The 23,094-nt window shown below is 35.4% G+C and overlaps 1 protein-coding gene and 1 non-coding gene across 2 annotated transcripts in view; one reads left to right on the plus strand and one right to left on the minus strand.

Moving 5' to 3' along the window:
- FAT4 (FAT atypical cadherin 4) overlaps positions 1–23,094 on the plus strand; it is a 170,317-nt gene that overhangs the window by 80,415 nt on the left and 66,808 nt on the right. The window contains exons 4-7 of the mRNA XM_036852687.1: positions 2,797–3,058; positions 4,930–5,280; positions 11,435–12,357; positions 12,995–13,169. Coding sequence (XP_036708582.1) covers positions 2,797–3,058; positions 4,930–5,280; positions 11,435–12,357; positions 12,995–13,169 — 1,711 coding nt within the window. The remainder of the gene's footprint in view (positions 1–2,796; positions 3,059–4,929; positions 5,281–11,434; positions 12,358–12,994; positions 13,170–23,094) is intronic.
- LOC118896243 lies at positions 306–410 on the minus strand. Its single transcript, XR_005020149.1, has one exon. It is a non-coding gene; the product is annotated as a U6 spliceosomal RNA (small nuclear RNA).

Below are 23,094 nucleotides of genomic sequence, written 5' to 3' on the forward strand. Positions count from 1 at the left end.
CATATAAGTAAACATATCTAAATCAAACTGCTCATAATTGAAACAATATATAGGTAAGTTTATAAGAGATTTTTAAATACTGTAACGTTAGCATACCCCATCATCAAATCCAGATGGGTGCTTCATTTCTTTTTATTAATTTTTATTTGAGTACAGTTGCTTTACAATGTTGTGTTAGTTTCTGCTGTACAGCAAAGTGAATCAGCTATACATATACATATACCCCCTCTTTTTTTGGATTTCCTTCCCAGTTAGGTTACCACAGAGCACTGAGTTCCCTGAGCTATACAGTAGCTTCTCATTAAAAAAATACGGAACACTTCACGAATTTGTGTCATCCTTGCGCAGGGGCCATGCTAATCTCCTCTGTATCGTTCCAATTTTAGTATATGTGCTGCCGAAGCGAGCACTGGGTGCTTTAATTTTAATTTGCTTTAATTTCTTTATTTTTTGACTCTGCTAAAATCTGTTCTTTCTTGAAACCTTCCCTTTAACCTCTGTGGCAGGCTGTCCTCTGGGTCTCCTAGGTCCCTCCCCCTCTTCCTCCCTTAGTCCCTGCCCCTTTTTCCCACTCTCTAAATGTAGTATTCAATCTTTATGCTGCTGTTCCTTTCTTGATCTATTCTAATTTAAATCCTCAACAAATCTTGTGGCCTCAGCTGTGACCTACATATATCGACCTTCAGATAGTTTTATGAAACCCCTTTTCAAATCTCTGACCACACAACCATTTCTATGGTTATGACCATTGCCACATAACCATTTCTATGAAACTATCCTTCAATCGCTTAACATACTATACATAAAATTATAAAATTTCACTGCATACTTTCTCCTGTGTCAAAGCAGATCCTATCCTGAGATGTCTTCAGCAAGAGTATTCTCCTAATTCACAGCCAAAGTAATTTGAAATTAAAGTTTTTTCCTTCTGTTTCACTTTTACACCCATTGCCTAGAGTTGTTAAAAGAAAGAAATGAGACTGAGTGAAGTAAGTCAGACACAGAAAAACAAATATCATATGATATTTTTTATATTTGGAAACTAAAAAAAGGGTACAAATGAATTTACTTACAATACAGAAGTAGAGTCACAGATGTAGAAAACAAACTTATGGTTACCAGGGGATAAGGGCAGGGAGGAGGGATAAACTGGGAGTTTGGGATTGACATATACACATTACTATACATAAAATGGATAACTAATAAGAACCTACTGTATAGCACAGGGAACTCTACTCAATATTCTGCAATGGCCTATATGAGAAAATAATCTAAAAAAAGAGTGGAGATATATATATATATATATATATAACTGATTCACTTTACTGTACACCTGAAACTAACACAACATTGTAAATCAACTGCAATTAAAAAATAAAGAAAGAAATGAGAATATAGGGGAATGTTGAACAAATGAGAGATATTGTTACTGTTACTTCTATATCCAGTAACCTATCAGATCTTACTAATTTGTCCTGTGTATTATGTTTGGTACATAATAATTGAGAGTCTCATTTCTAGAGCAAGATAGCCAGGGTTCATATTTCTTTGTCTCAGTTTCTTTATCTTCAAAATTGGGGTAATAATAGTACGTACCCAACTGGATTACCTTTAAGTACCTAAACAATTAGTGCCCATGAAGTGATGTGCTCAGAGCAGTGCTTAGCACTTAATAAACACTTAATAAATGTTCTATTTTTCTCAACTTTTCCATTCCTTCTGCCAGATTCCTAGTTCATACCTCAGATTTTGAGTGCTACAGCTCTAAGATCTGAGAGAAAACAAGAATGGATCCCTGCTTTCATTTTACAGAACAGGGACTTGGAACCAGAAAATAATACAGATTGTATAGAGTGTCATCTTGAGGAAATAAAGCCCCAGTCTCTTGGGGCCAAACCTTACTCACTGTCTCCCTTCTCTGGCCTCTCCTCATTCTAGTCCGTCCTACACTATCGAGAGCCTTAAAAGATTGTTTTCAATTAAAACAAGATTAGTGGTTTCTTGGCCATACAATTCAATGTGTGTTACAACTGAGATTCTCCAACGTATACCCATAGTCTAATACTTTAGCTTGGTTTTTCTTCTTTTATTTTAGATTTAAACTCTCCACACTACCTAATTGGTCAAAATAATCCCTGTCTTTGGTTCTTACACTGCTTATTGCAAGCCTCCATTTAGTGCTCGATTTGTTTAATTACCTTTTCATGAGCTCAGGGTCAGGCAGACTAGGGTTTGAAATCCACGCTCACACTTACAGCGTGACTCTGCATAAGTTAACTAGCATCTCGGAACCCCGTGTCTTCATTTGAGAAATAGTATCTCACGGAGCTGTGAATTGAAGCGAGATAATGCATACTTAGTGCTGTCACCAGGCCTGGCACAGAGCAAGCCTTTAGCAAACCTCTGGTTATGTGGTTAATAGTATTAGCATCATTTGTATTTTCCATGTGTATATTTTAAGAATTAAAAAACATATAAATACTGAAGGTTGAGATTTGTTGTGTTATTTAATGGAGTGAATGGTATATATAAATACTGAAGGTTGAGATTCATTGTGTTATATAAACACTGAAATATACATATAAATATTGAAGGTTGAGATTTGTTGTTATTTAATGGAGTGAATGGTGAAAGACTATGTAATATACTACTCTGGCTTGTTACCTTTTGAAATCTTACAGTATCATGTGAAATTAAGCCCCAAAGCTTCACTTTGTCAAATACATAGTCAGCACAAGGAGTGGTACTCTTACTGTTCTATTTCTAGCAGTTCAGATACTCATCTTTTTTTCCTAGGGTGCAAATGCTCTTGTCACATACACAATCATTAGTGGAGCCGATGACAGTTTCCGAATTGACCCTGAATCTGGAGATCTGATAGCTACCAAGAGGTTGGACAGGGAACGCCGTTCCAAATATTCCTTGCTGGTTCGTGCAGATGATGGTCTTCAGTCCTCAGATATGAGAATAAATATCACCGTCAGCGACGTGAACGACCACACACCCAAGTTCTCCAGGCCTGTGTACTCTTTTGACATCCCAGAAGACACTACCCCAGGTAGGTGGCACGCCCGTAAGTGTATTGGCAAGGATCACCTTTGACTGCAATTATGGACTATGTTTTGGCTACTCTCAAATTGTGACTAGTTTTTACCATATGCTACTAGGTATAAATGCTGGATTTTGAAATATTTTAATTAACCATCTTCACTACAATTCCCAAACAAATTTCTAGACTTTTGAGAGCAAATGAAGTTAGCCAATCATCTGATTACTAATTACAGATATTTCTGTTTCTGAAAGTATTTGTGACATGCATTGTGGATTTTTCTGGCAACCATAGTTTTGATAGCATTTTTCCAGTTTAAAAATGTCTGATGTTCACTTTGTTATAAAGCAGAAACTAACACACCATTGTAAAGCAATTATATTCCAATAAAGATTAAAAAAAAAAAAAGTCTGATGTGATTATGTTGCTGTGCATAGAAAGAGCAAAGAAAAGCACATGAAAACCTGTCAATACTGGTTCTAATACTTACTAGCTGTGTGAACCAGGGCAGTGTATTCATTTCTCTTAGCTTCAGTTCCTTCTTTTGTATATGGAAACAACAATTCCTGTTAGAATTAGGGTAAAACATATATGAGTTTGCTAACATGGGGTTTGAGGATTAGCAGATGCTCAATAAATGTTAGTAGAATAGGAATCCTGAATTCCCACCTGGTCTATTTGAACATATTATGCTGTGACTGTTGAGTTTGTGTACCCAAAATCCATGTAATTGGTGTGGGTATGCTTCCTTCCCACTATTGGAAATTCTTATCTAAAAGTGAAATTGTTCTGAATTACGTTTAGAATGAGTTTGGAATAAGGCATATGTTTTAGAAACTCATTTGACAGAGGAGTGAAACATTTATAGAAGCCTGCTTCTCACTAGTCTCCAAGATGAGTTATGCATGTCCTTCATGTAATTCCCATTACATTTCTTTCTCGCCTTGATTCTAGCAATGGTCGTGATACTGACCAGGGTTCATGGCCTTCGCCAGTCAATAGAAATTGACTAGAGGCCAGATAAGAAATTCAGGCTAGGCTTTATTGGGGCCCCTGCCCCCGCAGGAAGGAGCAAAAACAAGTAACAGGTTCCCTTGCTCGCTCCCTGAGGGGGGGCAAGCTGGTTCCTTATGTGGGGTCAGGGTAGGGGTGTGCCCAGGGGTCGGGCCAGAGGGGTGGCTTAGGTGTTCTGCCCACCCGTTTGTGGTGCTGAGTGCAGGGGGCATGCGCAGTTCCCTGCTTTTGCTCCCAACGCCCAGTTTTTGTTCCTGGCTCTTCAGAAGTGGCAGTTGGTTTTTTTGGTCTTCTTTTTATCTCTTGGTCCAGAATTTGCCCCAACTGGGCATGCACACAGTTATTTTTAGTCCCATATAGTTTCTCTGTGTTTGTTTTGCTTGAGGAGAGGTGTGTGCAGGTGTAAGCACTGCAGCACTGCAGCAGAGGGCCCCAGGTCCCAGCCTGTCTCGGTCACATGAGCTGTCAAGTGGTATCCCCTCAGCAGAAGTTTGTGTTATTGCTTGGAATCCCCAGTTCCTGACACTAGCAATGGGCCCCAATATATGCTCATTGAATTCATCAATATGTTTATGAATTGGTAGTGCCAGGTAGAAAAATAATGTCCGAAGTAGTGTTCATTCCCCAGAACATTTACATTGCAACATAAGATCTACTGGATATCTAATATGCTATACATTTTGATACTATTTGGGAATGTTGGTATCGGTGTTAATGTAGAAATCTACAGAATGTTGTTTTCATTATATTTTCATAGTAATTCTCTAGTTAAAATACTTTACTGTAGAAATAAAGTTTTTGATATCATAAGTATTCTCTTAGCAATACCCTGTCCCATTAATTTTAGACTCTTATTTTTCTGATAGGTTCTTTGGTAGCAGCTATTTTAGCTACAGATGATGACTCTGGTGTGAATGGAGAAATTACATATATTGTAAATGAAGACGATGAAGATGGCACATTTTTCCTGAATCCAGTTACTGGAGTCTTTAATTTGACTCGAATATTAGATTATGAAGCACAGCAATATTATATTCTCACTGTTCGAGCTGAAGATGGTGGGGGACAATTTACTACCATTAGGGTTTATTTCAATATACTAGATGTAAATGATAACCCACCCATTTTCAGCTTGGATTCATACAGCACATCTTTAATGGAGAATCTACCTCTAGGATCTACTGTTCTTGTGTTTAATGTTACTGACGCAGATGATGGTATGTACTTTATTTTATATACTTAAACTTTATTTAAAAATATCATCAGCTTTATCTCATATTTCTTTACTGTGTGCAGCTGTCACAAAATTGCATTTTGTAAGTATAGGTCCAAAGTTGAGGAATAGATTATAATTTAACTATAGAGGATGAAAAGATTAAGTATTTTATTAGTTAATTTCTTATTTATAACAGTTACACAGCATGCATTGTTATCATCTTATAAGCTTTTTAAACTTTATCTTTCTTTTTTTCTCCCTAACTGTATGACACTTTTGCAGGTTAGCAATGTAGAAGTCATAAAACAGCTTTTTGGTAGGTTTATGTCAGATAAATAACTACTTGCTTACATATATTCTTTTAACATGAAAAGGATAAAATATGGATGCAAAAGGAAAACCAAAGTCTCAAAAAATACTTAAGAATGCATGATTAGTTTTATATTTCTGACTGAAAACTCCTCAGAGTATTTTAGCAAGCTTTCATGCTTTGTCTCAAAGGACAGGTTCAGATCTCTTTAATTTATGCTATATAATCCAGTTGAGATTTTACATTAAATCTAGACTTTACGATGTTTGATTTTTGCTTGATTTTTATTTATTTATTTGAAAAACTTTATTTTAAAATAGGACTCCCTTGGTCTTTCTTCTAAGACTAACTTGTATATACAAATATCAGATAATATATGCTCAGAGATAACATTGTATAGATTATCAGTCTTTAACTAAACTGTTTGGAAAGTTAATACCTTGTTTTCCTTTCCACTGGATGCAGCTAAACGTTCAATCAGTTGAGAAAACAAGGGACATTATTTTAAGAGGAAATGGGTCTCTAGCCCAAGGATATGCCTCGTGACATAGGCATATCAACCTTAATTTAGAATTTCCTGGTTCTTGCTGACTTAAATGATTTATGTAATCTCAGAGTACCATTCTATCTCAACATTCTGCTCTATACTTAGTTTCCTTTCAGGAGTGTCCAGAATTGCCACTTAGAAAGATATGAGAGGCAAAGAGCACGGTATTTTAATACATGAAAATGCTTTCTTTAGAATTCATTAAGTACATTTTGAAGTTTTCCCCTCTTATTTAAGCACAGTTAATATTGGACACATAAATATACCTAAAATAGAAGTGCCTATAATGTTAGTTCTAGAAATTGCTAATAATATTAATAACAATAACCGACAATTGTCAAATACAGGTCGTCCCTTGGTATCTGCAGGGGATTGGTTCCAGGACCCCTACTGGTACCAAGATCCAAGATGCTCAAATCCTTTATGTAAAATGGTGTAGTATTTGCATATAATCTATGCACATCCTCCCATATAGATTACTAGATTAGTTATAATACCTAATACAATATAAATGCTATGTAAATAGTTGCCAGTGCATGGAAAATTCAAGTTTTGCTTTTTGGAAATTTTTGGAATCTTTCTTTCCCGAATATTTTTGATCCATGGTGGTTGAATCTGTGGATGGGGAACCAACCAGCAAATATGATGGGCCACCTGTCCTTAGTATGTACCCAGTCCTGGCCTAAGAACATTGCTCAGTCTATTTCATGTACATCAGCCCAGTTCTGTAATTGTCTACCATTAGGCTTTATACACAACTGAGGTTAATCTTTATTTTGGATGTTGATTTCTCTATTATTATTGATATAAACTTAATTAATTTACCTGGTCTCTGGATATGAACTATTTTTATTGGTTCCAACTTTTCTGTAGTGAAGAATTATCTGCCAGGTTTCATTGTGACTTATTTATTATGTATTAGAGAGAGTCCATTGTATCATAGGATTGTGTGCAGCTCTAAAGTCAATTTCATTTATCCTCACACCTTGATTGTAGGGAACTGGGAAAATAGCAAATAAGACACTTTTTTTGTGAAAGCTGCTGGAATAATCCATGCAAGTATATGCACAGAAATGTGTTAACCATTGACTTCAAGTTACTTTTTATGGATTTTTTTTTTGCCTTTAATTGTGTTAGGTAAAAGTTTCAAGCTACATTTTTCTATTGTTTTAGTTTAGAATACTTTTATCAGTGTAATTTCCTGTACTTTGACCTAAAATATAGGACACAGTTTCTAATCTCTCTGAATTACAAGGATCATGATAAGACTGTACAAGGGTAACCTTCTTTGTTTAAAACTGCCAACTCAGTTATACTAAATAGTTCTCAACATATTTTACAAACAATATTATTTAGACTTTTCTAATTAGCAAATTCATTTTAATCTCTGATCAAGAGTTTTCAGATGAGAGAATATTGTCATCTTAAATGAAGACATTGTATATGGAAATAAATTTAACATTTTCTGTTACTTATATCTAAATTCTCTAAAAACAAAGCAAATATTTTATATCTAAAAATAAAGCAAATATTTTACTGTGTTCACAAGATAAGTAGCACATGTATTAATCTCAAGGCTTTGATGCATACAGTTAAGAAAGTATTATATTGAGGCAAAGTATTATAAAATGGAAGTTTCATGGAAATATTCTGGCTTTGATAATTATTACATTATCCTAGAAATAAATTCATAAACTCTTCAAAATATTGGGGAGTTGTAGAGTCGTAAAGCAATTGTAATTATTGCTGAATAAATTTACTGATATATGCTTGGTACACAATGCAGATCATTTGACCTGTAAATGGGTTTCATATTCCAGTGACCTGATGACCTTGTTGGAACTGCTTCATAAAAGTGAATGCTATTTGCAAGAGTTCCATGTGTTATAGCTGTATGAAAAGTTGACAAATACTAATTCATCATAGAAATAATTAGACAATATTTATGGATTGTGAATAAATATACACATTTCATAGCAGAGCTACATACCTATAGTTATATGCTATATTCCTGGAACTAAATTATTCTTAAGATTGAAATAAAAATCAACCAAAAAAAAAAAAAAAACCCTAACACAACCACACACACACAATAAAGCTGCCAGAAAGAAAGAAATAGTCATGTAAATAAACTGCTTTCAGAACATTGAACACAAATGGTTAGAAATATGAACTTTTCTAAACTTAAAAATCTGGTGCTATGAAAGCCCACTAAATTCAAGTCCCAACACATATGAATAAATTATAGAATGCTAAAATAATATATTTAGTGATTCATGATTGGGATATTTGATGCAAGGAGCAGAGAGAGAAGAATGGCCTGAGCTCTCTATTTTTCAGGATAGTACAAAAGTTCAGGGAGAATTTTGAGTTTCAGTATGTCTACATGTATTTTCTAGATGTAGAGCACATGCCCAGAGTCGCTTAGACTTGACAGGAATGAAAAGTCCTTTTCTTTACAGTAAAGTCCATATAGATGGCTTCCATGGCCTGTAATTGCAACCATAAGGTCTCAGTTCCTGAGATGACAGCTGTTTCTTAGATGATGCTGCAATATTTTGTGCAAAACTAGTTGTATTTCTATGTTTATTTTTTCAAAGATAATGATTGTTATCGTCAGTTCATTTTTAATGTTATCACCTGATACATTTGTCATTATAAATTTGAATATAAAACCAAATTTTTCTTTTTTCATAATTCTAAAGTTTAATATTTATTACTTCCACCATCCACCTACTCCACTAAATGTTTTCCCTAAAAAGGAGGCTGTCCTGCTGTTTACAAGGCTATAAAATCTTGGTATCATGTTCTCTTTTTGCCTCTGCAAGTTAATTGTTTACTCCAGGAAGTAGCATACACAGTGGACCAAGGGTGTTCAGATCCTTGATTTAATTACTTGCATTCCAGTTGATTTATGTAGAAATGTTAGGCCATCACTTTGTAGCCATCTGTAATTTTGTAAGTATTTTAAATTTCTTTTGGTCTTGGGCATGAAAGGTTTTATATGCTTACAGGGAACTATATCTCTGCTTGTTGGTATTATTTTTATCCAGATGTCTTCATAACTTTTTTCTCAATAATAATTGTGTATGAATTTGTGCCTCAAAGAATAGGAATTAAATATTTACTGATGGAGTTAGCCATAGGAAATGCAAAAAATTTCCTTAGAGAGTAATTCTATTTAAAAATATATTAAATATATATATATATAATATATATGGGTGTATATATCTTTAAAATCAAATTACTTTCTAAGTAATATATACATATATTACACCAGTTGATGAAACTTTTTTTCTTTGCATCAGTTGATAGAACTTTTCTTCCCCCCAAACCTGTGGAATTTTAAGTCAAAGAGTTGAAGTAGGCTGTTGACCTTGTTCTATCCAGATCTTAAAATTCTCTTTATCTCCTGCTGGTGAATTGAGCTGTGGCCTCCATTAGCTTTATTTATTCATATTTTTCCTGATCCTCAGAGTCCTAAGTATTTTGAACTTTATAACCTCTGCTTTGTTCTCTTGTGAATAGTCTTAAATAAACTACAAAGATTAAAAGCCACAACTCTTAATGAGGAGAAAAATCCTACCTTTTCAAAGATCTACTCAATCCTTGTTTATCCTAGAAATTTTTGTGAATAAGCCAGTTCCCGAAAGTTATCTCCATAAATATTTTTCTCTGCATCAACATATTGAAAAAAGACATTAGATAAGAGACTATTAAATCACAGGAAAACAGTAAGTCTAGCATTTTTTAAAAAAAAGAACAAGCAGACTTTACCTGGTAGAAAAAAAATCCTGCTACTCAACTAAACTTACCTTTATAACGATTGTAATGAGTTTAAAGAAAAGGGGAAAGCAAACTCAAATATTCGCAGAATCTTAAGAAAGAGTATTTTTCAAGAAATAAAAGAGGAAAAAGGCGATCAAATTGTTCTAGAAGACTTTTGGCAAAGAGTGGACATCATTTCTGACACCTGAATAGTTAAAATTAACTTCAGAAATATAGGAGCTGTTTGTAAGCAGTTTATGTAACTCAACAGATTTTCCCTAGCAGAAGATCCCAGAGTACAGTATCTTTATTAAGGATGAATTATCTAGATATACAATATGTTTCTTAGAAATTCTTATCCTATGGTTGCCCAACAGCTTTATGATAAAATATAAAAGTACACATGACATTGTGCACCAGTGAAGAAAATGCTATTCTGGGGCAGAAAATATGATTTTTCTTTCTGTTTGCACTGCTTATCTGTTGTTTACCTTTAAATTATTTACTAAACTAATAGGTTGATCCATTCTTCATATCATCTTTGTTAGAAGAATCTCTGCAATCATTTTATGAAATGAGGATTTATATATAATTATTTTTTACTTTTTATTTTATATGGGACTATAGTTGATTAACAATGTTGTGTTAGTTTCAGGTGTACAGAAAAGTGATTCAATTATATATATATATATATACATGTATATATATATACATGTATCTATTCGTTTTCAAATTCTTTTCCCATTTAGGTTGTTACATAATATTGAGCAGAGTTCCCTGTGCTATACAGCAGGTCCTTGACACATGTTCCTGGGAAAAATAGATAAAATATTATCTAAAAATAGCCCAAAAATAGTGTGAACCTTTATATTTGGAGACTTTTACTGCTAATATTTCTTTCAAAAATTACTTTTAAAACACTGTACATATACATAATAAAATTTGAAAGAGAATTATTTTCTCAAAGGCCATTAGCCAGATGCTTAATAGGAATTAAAAAGTATTTATTGGTTCTGACAAGAAATGTAAAAGTAGACTTAAAGCATCCATGACTAATGCCATACATCAGAAAATTTTATTACCCTTCTCTGAAAATTGGTGTTGGCCTCAATAAATTACTAAAGTGATAAATGTTTGGCTAGTAGTATAGTGTGGCACTGTTAATGTTGAACTCTCAGGAATTATGTGACAGAAATAAGTAAATGCATAGAAAAATATCCGCTCTCTGGAATATTTTTTTCCTCTTTATTTTTGTAATTTAGCATTTCAACACCATGGTAAATAGCCCACAGTGTATAGATCATTTGTTCACCAGATTGTAAACATCTTTTCAGATCAGACGTTGACAAGAAAAGGATTATGGGTTATGTATTACTTATAAAGAAAATTAACTGTGGCTATATCATCTGTAAGGTGTGTTTGGAGGCATCATATATCAAATGTGCAGTTTCATATCATGAAAATTTTGGTGCAGTTTAGTTTGCAATCAGCACATATTTCAGAAAATTTAATTTTTCCCTTCCATTTCAGGCATCAACTCCCAGTTGGCTTACAGCATTGCTTCTGGTGATAGCCTTGGGCAGTTTACAGTTGACAAGAATGGGATACTGAAAGTCCAGAAAGCTTTGGATCGGGAAAGTCAGTCCTTCTACAATCTGGTCGTTCAAGCGCACGACCTGCCACAGCTTCCAGCCTCCAGATTCACAAGCACTGCTCAAGTCTCCATTATTTTGTTGGATGTAAATGATAACCCACCAACATTTCTTTCCCCTAAATTGACATACATTCCAGAAAACACACCTATTGATACCATTGTTTTCAAAGCGCAAGCAACTGACCCAGACAGTGGCCCAAATAGCTATATTGAGTACACCCTACTGAACCCTTCGGGGAACAAGTTCAGTATTGGGACCATTGATGGAGAAGTGAGACTCACTGGAGAACTGGATCGAGAAGAGGTTTCTAATTATACTCTAACAGTGGTGGCTACAGACAAAGGTCAACCATCTCTCTCTTCATCTACAGAGGTTGTAGTTATGGTACTTGACATCAACGATAATAACCCTGTTTTTGCACAGGCCATGTATAAAGTGGAGATTGATGAAAATACACTTACTGGAACGGATATAATACAAGTATCCGCAGCAGATGGAGATGGAGGTACAAATGGACAGGTCCGCTATGGCATTATTGATGGTAATGCCAATCAGGAATTTCGGATCGACTCAGTCACAGGTGCAATCACTGTGGCTAAGCCCTTGGATAGAGAGAAGACTCCTACTTACTTTTTAACTGTTCAGGCAACAGATCGGGGCAGCACCCCCAGAACCGATACCTCCACTGTCAGCGTTGTTCTACTGGATATTAATGATTTTGTTCCCATATTTGAGCTATCTCCCTATTCTGTAAATGTCCCTGAGAATTTGGGGACACTACCCAGAACAATTCTTCAGGTCAGTATATTTAAATAAAACAAATATTGTGTTCATTATAAGACTCTCATTTAATTATAATGTACATGCTTCCCCCACTCTCTTCCTCTTTCTCATCCAAAAATGCTTACTTGCAGGTATAGCAAATCTTGAAAAGGACAGTTTTATGAAAATTATACCTAAGGACTTGTTGATTTCCTTGTAGATTAAATATTGCATTTCAGTTATATTCTTTTGTGTTTACTCATGTTGCACATACTTATGCATTTGTGTATTTTTGAATTTTGTTTCACTATAACAGTAATATCTGCACATGGTAAGAAAATAAAATGATGTAAAAGTTTGAAAACTGTTACAAATGTTGTTCTCCCTTCCCTCTTTACAAATCCAACTACTTGGATGAAACTGCTGTTAAAATATTTTTGTGAAGCCTTCCAAAAATGCAATGTATGGCTTTTATGCCTAGTTTTGCACAAATAATGCATAGTACTCTGTACCATTTTAATTTTTTGCTTGAAACTTACAAACATGTCTTTGAAACCTTTTAATATTGGAACATATGGCTCTACCTCATTATTTTTAATGATGCACTTTATTTCATGATATACATTTTGTTAGTTTTACTCTCATTCATGGTGTGTATTATTCTCTCCTATAGGTCGTGGCAAGAGATGACGATCAAGGTTCTAACAGCAAACTCTCATATGTTCTATTTGGTGGTAATGAAGACAATGCTTTTACTCTCTCATCTAGTGGAGAACTTCGAGTGACACAGAGTTTGGACCGTGAAACAAAGGAGCATTTTGTCTTGTTGATCACAGCTACAGATTCAGGTAAGTCTGTAATAATCTTGTTCAACTGTGAAGAATTTCTTCATAATATAAATAAATGGAAGTATTTTTGTCTATCATTAATTTAAATATTTGTTGAAATTTACTAATGCTTGGAACTCCAGTTGTATTTACATCATTTATAGAACATATATCACTTTATGAAATTTATATGTAAGTGGTAAGAGCTTAAACACATTACAAGCAAAGCTCTATTCCTGTAAAACAAAATGTGTCCTTGCCTGGAAGGATGCCCCAGTACCTCTGGGGGTGACTTGATGCTCTACCGCTTGATCTGCGGGGCATTGCAAATATTGGGTTGGCCAAAAAATTCTTTTAGGTTTTTGCAGAACAAAACCCAAACGAACTTTTTGGCCAACCCAATACTTTAGCTTTGAAAACATCCAAATTGTTCTAACTGGTCATGCAGATAAGAGAGTGGGTCCAGAGTTTTACTTCATTAGTCCTTTAGGTTCTGCAAAATTGTAAGTAGCCATAATAAGCTTTTTTTTTTTTTTTTAAAGATTTATTGATTGATTGATTGCTATGTTGGGTCTTCGTTTCTGTGTGAGGGCTTTCTCTAGTTGCGGCAAGCGGGGGCCACTCTTCATCGCAGTGCGCGGGCCTCTCACTATCGTGGCCTCTCTTGTTGCGGAGCACAGGCTCCAAACGCGCAGGCTCAGTAGTTGTGGCTCACGGGCCCAGTTGCTCCGCGGCATGTGGGATCTTCCCGGACCAGGGATCGAACCCGTGTCCCCTGCATTGGCAGGCAGATTCTCAACCACTGCGCCACCAGGGAAGCCCCATAATAAGCATTTGATGAAGCCTCACAGAGCTCCAAAAAGAGCAGTGAGAGCCCCGGGTTCTCACTGAGATAGCAGTGTAATGGACTACCATGGAGAGAAAGAGAAGCAGTATACGTTAGCTTTCAGCGTTTGGAAATAGTCATTACATAAAATTGTATAGCAAGTAGCATAAAATACAATCTATTAAAAAAGGAACATTACTGTTTACTGCTACATTATTTTGCATATATTGACTCTATTCATTAGTGTTGATCACTTCTAATTAAAAACTGAAACAACTAAAAGTTTGTTAAAGAACCATTATGCCTTGAAGAAAATAGGTATTGCTTAAATATTTTTTGAATGAATGAATGAATGAATGAATCATTGATCTACAAAAGTATCAGGGAATTATGAAACATTGTCTTTATGTAACACTCATTTATAAAAATTGTCACAACTTAGTATTTTAGGTATTGAGGAATTTAGTAATGTTGACATATTTTAAAATTTTGTTGAAATTGTTTTAAGCCAAGGCAGATTTTGTTTGAACCTCAAAGGACTGACATTTTTTGTATATGTATATTCATGTAAATATGTGGCTCCTGCTATAGAAGAACAATTCTGAATTTTCAAATGAGCTGTTTTTACCGTGGTTGAAACGTTTTTGATGAATATAATATATCAATTTTTTTTTATATATAACCAGTTTCGAAGTATACAATTTCATGTTACCACTTCTCATTAAAAAAGGAGATTTTAAGATTGAGTAATAATAAATTTATGTTAAGTATTCAGATGATAGTGCCAGTGCTTATTAATCAAGGTGGCTCTGTCTATATATTATTTGCCATTTGCTTTTGGAAGTGTAATCATCTGAGACTATTATTTTATGAAAGAAAGAACTATTCTCTATATTTTTTAATGGGTGTGAATGACCATGTTACATTTCATGCAAACTATAAAATCCCAGAGAATGATGAACAGAATGTAGTGTGCTAACCACATAAAACTTAAACAAGTTGATCTGAAACATGTTTCATTATATGTGTAGGCAGTGCTTCTTGGTCAGTAGGTAAGCATTTTCATGTGAAAAATGCAGTCACTGCCACATTGCTCAAATCAATCCAGTATTCAAGAGTCACCTGGAGGGAAGAGAGGATGAAATGGAGTAGAAACTGGTAGAGGGTCAGATATTTAGAACCAAGGTTTTATTACGAAAACACCCCAATCTCAGCTCTCCTCTCCAGTTTCTGGATGTGTGCAGTCAATTCTAGGCACGCACAATAACAGCCTTTGTGGAGGTCAAGTGGGGGAGGAGAAACCAGAACCAGGAATCTGGTCGCTAAGGCATCAGTCACTATAAAACTTGTTGCACAAGATGGTGTGTCACAAGTAGGTCACCCCAGGGTGAGGAGCAGATTGTGATTGTGGAATGCAGTGCGGGGCAGGGCACAACCCACAGAAGTTCCCCATCAGAGGATTTGTACTTTGGAACATTCTAAAATCAAAAGCCATGGTAGAGAAAGAATGTAATCATCTAGACAAGAGTGCCTGTTTTCAATCAAATCATTCTGAGAATTTAAAAATCTTTTTGTGTGCCTACAAAGCCAAGGGGGGATATTGTGAAGGGGAAGGGAATGCTTGTTTTTTTGACATTTGGCAATCTGAGTCTTGCAGTTTGTCAGGTTTTACAGATATTAGCCCATTTCTATACATTACTTTTCTTTATTATCTCAAAGACTTTGGTGCTTTTATTTCCACCCTACTTACAGTAAACCCCAGCTCACAGTGGTTAAATAATTTGCCCAGGATTACACCTCCAAGAAGTAGAAGAGCAGGATTCAGACCCTGACATATCTGACTTCCAAGTTTAGTGTATATGAAGGTTTTAGTGTGGAGGTAAAGTAAATTTTGAAAAATATATTCATTTTCAAAATTATTTTATTTGCAAATTAAACCTAATACTATTCTATATAATATAATATAATGATAAAAGCTTTGAATATGAATTGATCTTGATTTGAATTCTGGTTCTCTCATAATTTTCTCCATGATTCAGGCAAAAAGTATCATCTCTCTCAATCTCAGTATCTTTCTCAGTAACATGGGGATAATAGTAATTACAAAATATTTTATTACAAGGTTTAATTGATACAACATATGTTAAATTGCTAAATATGCCTACCGCATCACGTATATAATGATTCAAAAAAGAATTGTGATCCATGCACTTTAAACATTTTAAAATTCTTAGAAATATTTGCCCTGTTCTTTACTACATAAGTATTCTTATTAGAAAATATGTGAATTGGTGTTAAAAAGCATTTTTAAAAATTGCAGTTCATATTTTTACATTTTATACATTACTACATTAAAAACTTTTATTGTGGTATCAGAGTTTTTTTCAAACTTCCAAAGAATATATTGCTTAGTAAGTGAGTGCTTAACCATTTAAAAACTGTAGTTCAGCCAAATTATGGTTAAGGAAGCCTTTGTGGGCTAGCCAGCAAGCTTAACCACCACTTGTAATGCCGTTTCTCCATCAATATGACAGCACAAAAGGGACATTTCATTAGGAAAAAAAGAAAGAATGAAAGAAAAAGAAAGAAGGAAGGGAGGGAGGGAGGAAGAAAGAGAAAGAAAACTTGAAATGATAGAGTTAAAATTATTCTCTTCTAATACTCATGGGTGAGTCAGCCTGTTGGGAGGAACTTTCGCAAGTAGGAGGTTCAATAGAGCCTTGGTCTAAGTGAGCAGACTGCGCAAGAACCAAGTCCTGGTTCCAGGGAGCTGAACTGTGTGCATTCCTGATGCCATCAGTCTTGATGCTGGGGAAAATTGGGGATCTAGAATTCTTAATATAAGGACAAATAATGCAAGTGCAACTCTAATTTCTATGAAGGACCGTTGCCATTAAATGAAACATGTGAAGACCAAGTGTGTGTATATTCTACCCAATACTGAGATAGGAGAGTTAGTTATAGAGAGTGAAAATTCATATCATCAGTAAAATGAAAGTATCTGGAAGTTTGTCATTTAGGCTAATTAGCATGGTGGGAGACATAAATGAGATTCAGGGACACTGGTGCCTTGGTCACAGTATTTTGGCAGTCTTGGAAATTAGAGAATTGCTTGAATTTTGCCCCAAAGCACAGATTTTTATGAATGCTTTTTTGGGGGTTGCCTTGAAATGGACTGGTGTCTATGAGGCCACGGGAGTGTAAGTATTCAATTAGGTGTCTGAAGGTCATTTCATACAGATCACATGTAAAGCAATCAGAAATTGTGAAGTAAGTTGACTAGATGCTTTTAAGATTATTAAAACTCATATGTGACCATAATTTTATAGTCAATTCCTTTGTATACTTTTGGTATCATTGATATCCACTAGTATGGAAGAATGTGAGAGTTTCAGATATCGGGCTTCAGAATCTGCAGTTTAATCCTATACTCCAGGAATGAAGTCTCTAACACAGGATTTAGAATACTTATTCACTGCTATGATTTAAAAGTCAAATTGGTAGATGACATGAGAAAATTCAGAAAAATATGGCAGCTTTTAGGTCCCAGATGCGATGTTATTCTCAAATTTGCAGTGTTCTAAGAACCAGGGAAATATCAGTGTTCTAAAGAAAGAAAAAAAAATTGACAGTTTTATTCCTTAGCTCACAAATCACTTTTGCTTTGCTCTTTTAAAATTCTTACCCGATGGCAGCCCAAAGATGGGTCAACTTTGGCAATATGGCAGCGATTGAAGCAGCAGCTTACTTTTATCAGCAGATCTCTAAATCTTTGAATATTTTTGGAGAAAATACTAGCATTCCACTATCATCATATTTTTATTTACTGACTGCATGGCTATAGAGTAGGACATCTGGAAACTCTCTGACTACTCCTGTCTACTGCTTAAAATGAGCTGCACCCACACTATCCTATGTGTGTGGGACCGACTGTTACAATGTTAAGTAACAATACCAGGACAGAGTATAATAATTCTACCTCATTTTTTCCCTATAGGATTTACTTACTAAAGATTAACTTAATGACTACAACTCAAAGGTGATATTTTGTTTAACTGGTGTAATGGTGATATTCTGCCTTCAGTCTGTATTACTCCTTGCTACTTCTTCTAGAAACGTGTACCAAGTAGAAACTCCTAGGGGGCTGAGGCTTCACCTAGGTGTAGTCATGCAGGACCTGCAGAGAACCCAGCTCTCCGTGGTTCCTTCTAAGAGGGGAGCTGGCCCTAAAGCAGTTAATGTCCTTAACATGGTTTGGCATTCTGTTCCCAAGGACCCTTCCTTACAAAAGTTTTCCTTACCATTTTCTCGTAAGTGCAATAAATAAAAGAATATGTTTTAAATATGGTAAGTAGCAGGGAATTATCAGGGAACCCAGAGCAGTATACTTTCAAAAATTAATCCTAAGAATTAATTACAAAATGGAAGTATATCCTAAAGGTAAATACATAACTTTATAGTTAAAAAGAGGCTCAAATCCCACCTCCACCACTTTCTAGGTACATGACCTTGAAGAAGTTACCATTGTGTTCATGTCTATAGAATGGAGACAGTAATTCCTATGTGAAAAACATATCGGCAGGAATAAATACGGAAATGACTTATTTTAGCTATTAATATTAGTCAACATACTTGCTGGACATCTTAAGCTTCGTAAGGCCAAGTAAAATTTGTTGACTTCTGTCCACCCTAATCTCCGTAAATTATTCTCTGTCCCTGATTTCACAGTTGCTAAAGGCAAACCTTGTTATCACTCTTCATTCCTCTTTCTCTGTACTCCACATTCAACAGGTCCATTGACAAGTAGACTCTGCCTCAAAAAATGTCCTGAATGTATCCACTTTTCTTCATTTCCACTACCACCACTTTAGTCTAAGCCAGGGCTAATGTGAGAGCTTCCTAACTGCCTTTCTCCCCATAGTACCTTCTCCAACAAGCAACTAATGAACCTTAAAACCATAACTTAAATCATCACGCCCTGTTGCTTACTTAAAAACCCTTCAGTGATTTCCAAGAAGAAAAACTATATTTCTTACCATTGACCACATGGCATTAAATGACCTGACCTCTGTCCACCTATCTGACCCCTTCTGTCACCAACCCCTGGCTGCCTTTATCATGTGCCACCATTGGCCATTGTCACCTCCCGACTCAGTGTTCAGTATCTTCATGTTGGTTTGGCTGAAATTGGCCAATGCAGGAGTATTTACACCACAGAAGTCAGCAAACTTACGAATCAGGTGACTTGCTTCTGGAGAGCAGTTGCTAAACATTTATTGCAAATTGCCAGTGCCAGGTAACCTGGCCCCTTTATAAATGCTAACCTTTTCCTGCCCTTGGCCCTTTGCATTTGCACTTGTTTTCCATTCATGTCTTGGTCATTTGTCATTACCTCTAGGTAAAATGTCAACTTCTCAGAGAGGACTTATCTGACTACCAATCTATGGTCCCACTTCCCATCTCTCCAGTGTCTCTATCACTTTAGCTTGTTGTGATTTCTTCTTAACACTAGTTACTATCTGAAATTATATGCGCATATAAAATATAATGTATCTGAGTAGGTATAGTTTGTTTACCCCATCAATAGCTGCCATCCTTCCAGTAGCATGTAAGCTTCCTAAGTCTTGTTCAAAACTGAATTCCCAGAAACACTCCGAACAGAACCTGTAACATAGCACTTGCTTGATAACATTTATTGAATGAATGAATGATCTAATGAGTGAAAAGTGATGATAATTAGTTATCAATTAATCACCATCCTGTTATTTTAATATGTAACTATTAATTCATATTCATTTACCATACTTATATTTATTTTATTATTATGTATTTAATCGCTTGCAGATTTTTCAAAGGACCTACCAAAAGGAAAAGTGCCAATATTTTTTAACTCACGGCTGAAATTCCAGAAGTTTTTGCTACATTGGTTGTGGTCATTCAAATTGACCCCTGCTTTGAAAAGCAGTGCAAGTGTTTTAAGGCTGTGTGGTGTTTAGTGTGATGTGATAAATTGCAGTCATATGTAAGGACCCACTGAAGCATTTTATGGCTTTAATTCACTTTCAAATGCTTAAAATACTGCTTGAGCTATATTCTCATGACTCTCCCCTGAACCTTCTGGCTCTTATTCAATTCTGTTATCTTGTAGATGTTTCTAGGTAGGTCTTATCTCTACTTTGTGCTGTGCTGCCTACCTTTTCTTAATCTGGTTCACTAACTCAAAATCTGCATAAACAGGCACTGTGCTTTTGAAAAGTTTCAGCATTTGGCGATTCTCTTATATCTGGGCTTCCTGAAGCAAAAAAGTGTGAGCCTTCCATATCTCCTGAATACCCAATACCTTTTTAGCTACAAAAAAATATATCCTATATGTGGTATTTGGCTTCACATAGCTTAATACTAAAGGCCTATGATTCTTCACATTAATGTAATATGAAAACTTTTGCTTGTTTTGAGTTTTGTTATGAAGATTTTGGTATTTAGACAAGCTATTCTAACAGATATGTATCTATATATGTAATTTTCCAGGTCTCTTAGAATTTTTTTTAACCTTCGATGATCTTGTGCCCTCACCAGTAAATTCAGAGTCTGTGAGCCATTAAAATCTGCTAGTACTCTTGCAAGGAACTGAATTATATACGAGAAAGCCGTAAAACAAAATGATGTGACAATAAGGGGTTATTGCAGTTGTAACACAGTGTGTAATATGGAAGGATTTTAAAATAGAACTAGAAATGAAAAAATTCTAAGCTAGAAAAATCTGACTTAAAATGATAATTTCATAGCCAGTAGACTTCTTGGAGATGAGCCAGTCCATTTCCTTTATTTTTGAGAAACAGAACTGAGGCCTGCGATAATTCAGCAGTTTGCCAGAGCTTTGCACACCCAGAGAGTGGCAGAGTCGGGCGCAATATCCAGGACTTCTGCCTTTCCACCGAGTTCCTGCTCACTTATACTGTATCCAAAAAATCAGGATCTTATGACTGTCTGCAAAACGTAGATTTCCAAAAACGTGGTTTTAAGAACGCTTTTCTTCTTTGCATCTTCTATGCTATTCATTGTACTCTAATGAACAAAACGTTCTACTGTTATTTTTCTTTTTCCAAGTACATAAATAAATGTTTCAAAATATTTTAAGTGAAGTCAAATCAATTGGAATCAGTAATTTCAATAGTGATTGTTTGGAAATGAGCTTCAATTTAGGCACTGTTCAAATTAAATTGCTAAGTAGGAGAAGATATAAAAAATTCATTAGACTTTACGGGTAGAAGATGATAATATTGCCAGATATCCCTGCCAATTGTCATTTTGTATGTATTAAAACCAAACTATGATGGTAATTTAATAGACCTTATGAGTGAATTATGATTAGAGTCAGTGAGACTCATATGCTTCTATGGGCAATATTGATGTGTAAAAAGCATCTTGACAGTGTTTTGTCAGAAAATATTTATGGGGCAGTCTCTCCCAGGTATTCTTCTAGGAACTGCAGATACAGTGGTGGAGAAAATGACAGTCTCTGTCTTCACAGAAGTTACATTCTAGTCAGAAAGATAGACAAAATATAATATGTAGGCCTAGAGTTATATGAAATGCTATGAAGTTAAATGAAGCAGGTTAAGTGGCTAGCAAAATAGGAATTGGAGGTATTATTTTTGATAGCACAGTCAGGACAGTGAAAGGTGAAGAACTGGGTAAACTTGCAGATGAAACAGCCCGGAGGCAGAGATCAAGTTGGCTATATCTAAAGAAGAGCAAGAGGGCGTAGATGTCTGCATCAGAGTAAAAGAGAGGAAGAGTCTTGGAAGATGAGGTAGGCAGAGGCTGGATCATCTAAACTTTTTAGGCCAGGGTAAGGAGCTTTAATTTTATTCAGAGTGAGGCCAAGTCTCATTAAAGCTTTGGACAGGGGAGCAACAGGGGATTTTGGAGAGATCTGGCTTTGTGGAGAAGAGATCTGGTTTTGTGGCAGTGGTGAAGACAGCAGTGGGAATAGAGATGGTGATTTAAAGGCCATGACAGCAATCCCTGAGAGTGTTTGAAATTAGAGACAGTGTGGAGGTGGTGTGAATGAGCTAAATATTTTATCCCTTTTGAAGGTTGAGCCAATAGGACTTGATGATGGAACTGGAGGTACAGGAAGTTAGGAAAAGAGACAAATCAAGCATGAGTCCTAGAATATAGGCCAGAGAAATTTGGGGATGCAAAAACAAAAGTTTTTCTTTTTTTTTTTTCCTCCGTGCCATGCGGCGTGTGGGATCTTAGTTCCCTGACAACCAGGGATGGGACCCACGTCCTCTGCATTGGTAACACAGAGTCTTAACCACTGGGCCACCAGGGAAGTCCCACGAAAGATTTTTAGGGTGGATTATCCTTAATTATTTTTTGGATATATTGTATTTTAGACATTATGAGATCTCCAGTGGAGATGTCAGGTAGATAGATATAAAAGTTTAGTTCCCAGAAAAGACGTTTGAGTAGAGCTACAACTTGGGCAGTCAAACTTTAGAGGATATTCATTCTATGCATGCTGAGGGCTTGTATATACCAGAGTTTGTACTATAGTATCTCATTTAATCTGATAACTGCCTTGTAAATTGGATTCCAATATTAGGGATTAAAAGTAAAACAAAAACAAAACTGAGTATTAGAGAAGGTAAGCAACTTGATTTAGGTCTGCAGCTGTTAATCAGTGGAAATAGGATTTGAAGCCACTAAACCTGATCAAGGAGACCATTTTTTAACCATTACTCAGTTTCCCACAGATTAGCTCATCTACCATATTATGTTTTATGTAAAACATGTTTATTCTCTTTGGGTTAAATATTATTTTTATATTAAAAAGAGCACTGGTTTTTGCAGCAAAGGAAAAAAAAAAGGAAAGAAACAACTTTTGGCTCTCTGCCAATAAGACAGCAAGTAAAATAAGACTATTCATGAATCCAAAATCAAAGGATTGCTGTTCTCATCAGATCAGGAAATGCATATCCAAGGGTTTTATAGAGTGCAAAGCAAATGTTAAATATTATACTAAGAATATACAGTATGTACAATATACACATACATGCACATACAATAAGTCAATTGGGCTGTATGTATATTTGCATTTAATTTGGGGGT

This window comes from Balaenoptera musculus, chromosome 5, assembly GCF_009873245.2.
Source record: "Balaenoptera musculus isolate JJ_BM4_2016_0621 chromosome 5, mBalMus1.pri.v3, whole genome shotgun sequence".
Taxonomy (NCBI): domain Eukaryota; kingdom Metazoa; phylum Chordata; class Mammalia; order Artiodactyla; family Balaenopteridae; genus Balaenoptera; species Balaenoptera musculus.